Consider the following 3,568-nt stretch of genomic DNA (forward strand, 5'->3'; position numbering starts at 1 on the left):
TGAACCCAATGATTGGTTGTTCAGGTTTTGTGTATGTTAACATTTTGAAAGATGTTCTGCTCTTGTCACACTTGCGTCGTTATGTTAAGCAGCCTAATTATTATCCATTTGAGCAATTGTACAAAGTTGAGTCACTGACCTCAAGAAAAATGCAAACATCTAGCAATGATCGCATTTTCCATTCAACTCGGTGCAACATACGAGGCACTGTTAGGGTCTTACGAAGCCTCATTAAGTCACAGCAGGTCAGAAGAAATGCACTACCACAGGCAACTGGAAAAGGCAGTGTAATGAAACGGACAGGAGAGCAAATCTGGAGCCTCGCCTAACTTTTCTGGCTGACGTTTACAACAGCCTGAAAAGTTGAACATAGCAATTCGGCAACCTTTTAGTTTACTTTGTACATTCTGCTTAAAGACGGGGAACAATGCAAATCGCTGTTGCCAGTAGCAAGCTTATAGAAGCATACCTGCTGTTTCCCCAACCTCCATAGCAAACAAAATGCTGCATTCTCCTTCAAGATGGAGAGCTCAGATGCTTCCTGCTACACGTACAGCAATTTGACGGTATGCACTACTGCTGTACCGCAGTGAAACGCTTGTATGAAGCCCTGCGCTGCTCTTAGCCAGCAGCCATTAATTAGCCCATTTCAACTTACCTTTTAGTCACCAGAAGCACATTCAAGGGCTCTATGGTCACTAGAAAAGCAGCTGCAGCTGTAAAATGAGTTTGTCATGGTTCTCATATTGGTATGCAGTTACCCCTCGTTTATAAGTCTGAAAACCGACTGCTGAAGTGTAGGGCAAGACTGGATGACCCCAATGTGACCTATACTGACATGTAACAACGTCATGCAATTAAATCACCGTTCGGACAACTGAAGGGAGGAGCGTCCAGACAAGGAGAAGAACTTTATGCATAGGACGCCATGCAGCACCTCGCTGTTCCTCTCCTCCCGGTCTGAATTAGCTTCTGGGGTTATGCAAGGTAACATGCCACGAATTCTGCTCTTGCGCCGAGCAAGCAATGCGCGTTTGGCGTCAAGGTGAACTTGCCACCCCCATCGCCAAACCAGTAAGACACAAGCCACACGTTTAAAAAAAAAAGCACCTCTTTATTAGAGCGACTGACTGAACAGCCGCTACAAGTGGAAAAAATAATTTACATGACTATGAGGGTATGGACAATAAATTAACATGAGGGGTGAATGACTAGCTATCACAGTCTGCGGCTAACTCAGTCCACTTCTTCGACCGTGGGTCCGGAATGGTGTGGAGCTGCCGACGCATGCTTGGGTCCCTGCTGCTGCTGCTGGTGGAGCTTGCTCATGATGGGCATGCAGGCCTGCTGCAGCTCCCTGAGCCGGTGCTCGTACTCGTCCTTCTCGGCCAGGCTGTTGGCGTCGATCCAGGAGATGGTCTCCCGGCACTTGGACAGCACGGATTCCCTGTCGGAGGACGTCAGCCTGTCCCCGGCTTCTTCGGCGGCCTGCTTGACCCCGTAGACATAAGATTCCAGGGAGTTACGAGCGGCCACCCTCTCTCGCTGTGCGTCGTCCTCCTGCTTGAACCTCTCGGCTTCGGCCAGCATGCGCTCGATGTCCTCCTTGGAGAGGCGGCCCTTGTCGTTGGTGATGCGGATGCTCTCCTGCTTGCCCGTGCTCCTGTCCCGGGCCGACACCTGCAGGATGCCGTTGGCGTCCAGGTCGAAGGTCACTTCGATCTGGGGCACGCCGCGGGGCGCCGGCGGGATGCCGTTGAGGTTGAACGTGCCCAGCAGGTGGTTGTCCTTGGTCAGGGCGCGCTCTCCTTCGTACACCTGGATGGTGACCGCCGGCTGGTTGTCCGCGTAGGTGGTGAACGTCTGCGAGGTCTTGCAGGGGATGCGCGAGTTGCGCTCCACGATGCGCGTCATCACTCCGCCCGCAGTCTCGATGCCCAGCGACAGCGGCGCCACGTCCACCAGCAGCACGTCGCGGATCGTGTCGCTCGAGTCGCCGCTCAGCACGGCCGCCTGCACCGCGGCTCCGTAGGCCACGGCCTCGTCCGGGTTGATGCCCATGGACAGCTCCTTGCCGTTGAAAAAGTCTCGCAGCAGCTTCTGCACCTTGGGGATGCGCGTTGAGCCGCCCACGAGCACCACGTCGTGGATCTGGGACTTGTCCATCTTGGCGTCGCGCAGGGCGCGCTCCACGGGCTCAAGGGTGCTGCGGAACAGGTCCATGCAGAGCTCCTCGAAGCGGGCGCGGGTAATCTTGCTGTAGAAGTCGATGCCTTCGAACAGGGCGTCGATCTCGATGCTCGCCTCGGCCGAGCTGGACAAGGTTCGCTTGGCGCGCTCGCAGGCCGTACGCAGTCTCCTCACCGCCCTCGGGTTCACCCGCAGGTCCTTGCGGTGCTTGCGCTTAAACTCCTGCACGAAGTGCTCCACCATTCGGTTGTCGAAGTCCTCGCCTCCCAAGTGGGTGTCTCCCGCCGTTGAGCGCACTTCGAACATGGAGCCTTCGTCGATGGTCAGCACGGAGACGTCGAAGGTGCCGCCTCCCAGGTCGAAGATGAGGACGTTCTTCTCGCCGCGCAGGTTCTTGTCCAGCCCGTAGGCCAGAGCGGCGGCAGTGGGTTCGTTGATGATGCGCAGCACGTTGAGGCCGGCGATGGCTCCGGCGTCCTTGGTGGCCTGCCTCTGCGAGTCGTTGAAGTAGGCTGGCACCGTGATGACGGCGTCGCTCACTTTCTTCCCCAGGTAGGCCTCCGCCGTCTCCTTCATCTTACTCAGAACCATGGCGCTGATCTCTTCTGGGTTGAAGCGTTTCCGCTCGCCCTTGAACTCGACGCTGATCTTGGGTTTGCCTCCGTCGCTTTCCACCTTGAAGGGCCAGTGCCGGAGGTCGTCCTGGATCTTAGGGTCGTCGTAGCGGCGTCCGATCAGCCTTTTGGCGTCGAACACTGTGTTCTCCGGGTTCATGGCCGCCTGTGCCTTCGCTGCATCGCCGATCAGCCGCTCCGTGTCCGTAAAGGCCACGTAGCTTGGCGTCGTCCGGTTGCCCTGGTCGTTGGCGATGATCTCGACGCGGCCGTGCTGGAACACACCCACGCAAGAGTAAGTGGTGCCTAGGTCGATGCCGATTGCCGGCACGTCTCCCATTGTTCGGCTAGGCATGATGATTGTGTTTGTGAAAGTTGCGTTCCGTTCAGAACACTCGTTCGCTTGATGCACTCAGTGAAATCTGTCGAACGCTTTGCGCGGCGCGGCATTTATACCATTCGCGCGCTTCTCTAGAAGCGCCCAGAAATTACGCGAGCAGCGCCAACCAATCGAAGCAAAGCGGGTCACTGACGTCACGCGACCTGCTCTGCGATTGGTCGTCGGCGGTAGGAAAGCTCCAGAGTGGTCTCGCGTCGTCTGCTCTCGGCTAACGAAGAGCAAAAAGAATAAAAAAAAATTGATGCCGCGATGTAGGGCCGCTTTTCTTGCTTCAGAGGTGCACTGTGCCCTTAATACCGTGCCTAAGTGAATTAAGCAACTCTTTGGACACTAAAGTTTGCGCGCACTAAATATTCTAGTTTGG

General features: G+C 55.7%; 1 protein-coding gene across 1 annotated transcript; it reads right to left on the reverse strand.

Annotated features, from left to right (window-relative positions):
• Nucleotides 1-957: 957 nt before the first annotated feature.
• On the reverse strand, nt 958-3,283 carry LOC144105593 (heat shock protein 68-like). The gene has a single exon (XM_077638713.1). It carries the CDS (start codon nt 3,157-3,159, stop codon nt 1,237-1,239), a length of 1,923 nt encoding a protein of 640 aa, XP_077494839.1. The 5' UTR covers nt 3,160-3,283; the 3' UTR covers nt 958-1,236.
• Between the last annotated feature and the right edge of the window lie 285 nt (nt 3,284-3,568).

Source organism: Amblyomma americanum, chromosome 9 (genome assembly GCF_052857255.1).
Source record: "Amblyomma americanum isolate KBUSLIRL-KWMA chromosome 9, ASM5285725v1, whole genome shotgun sequence".
In the NCBI taxonomy this organism is placed as follows: domain Eukaryota; kingdom Metazoa; phylum Arthropoda; class Arachnida; order Ixodida; family Ixodidae; genus Amblyomma; species Amblyomma americanum.

Bases quoted from the DNA above. Each gene is read 5' to 3' on its own strand.
- LOC144105593 (XM_077638713.1), bottom strand. From the start codon at position 3,159: ATGCCTAGCCGAACAATGGGAGACGTGCCGGCAATCGGCATCGACCTA.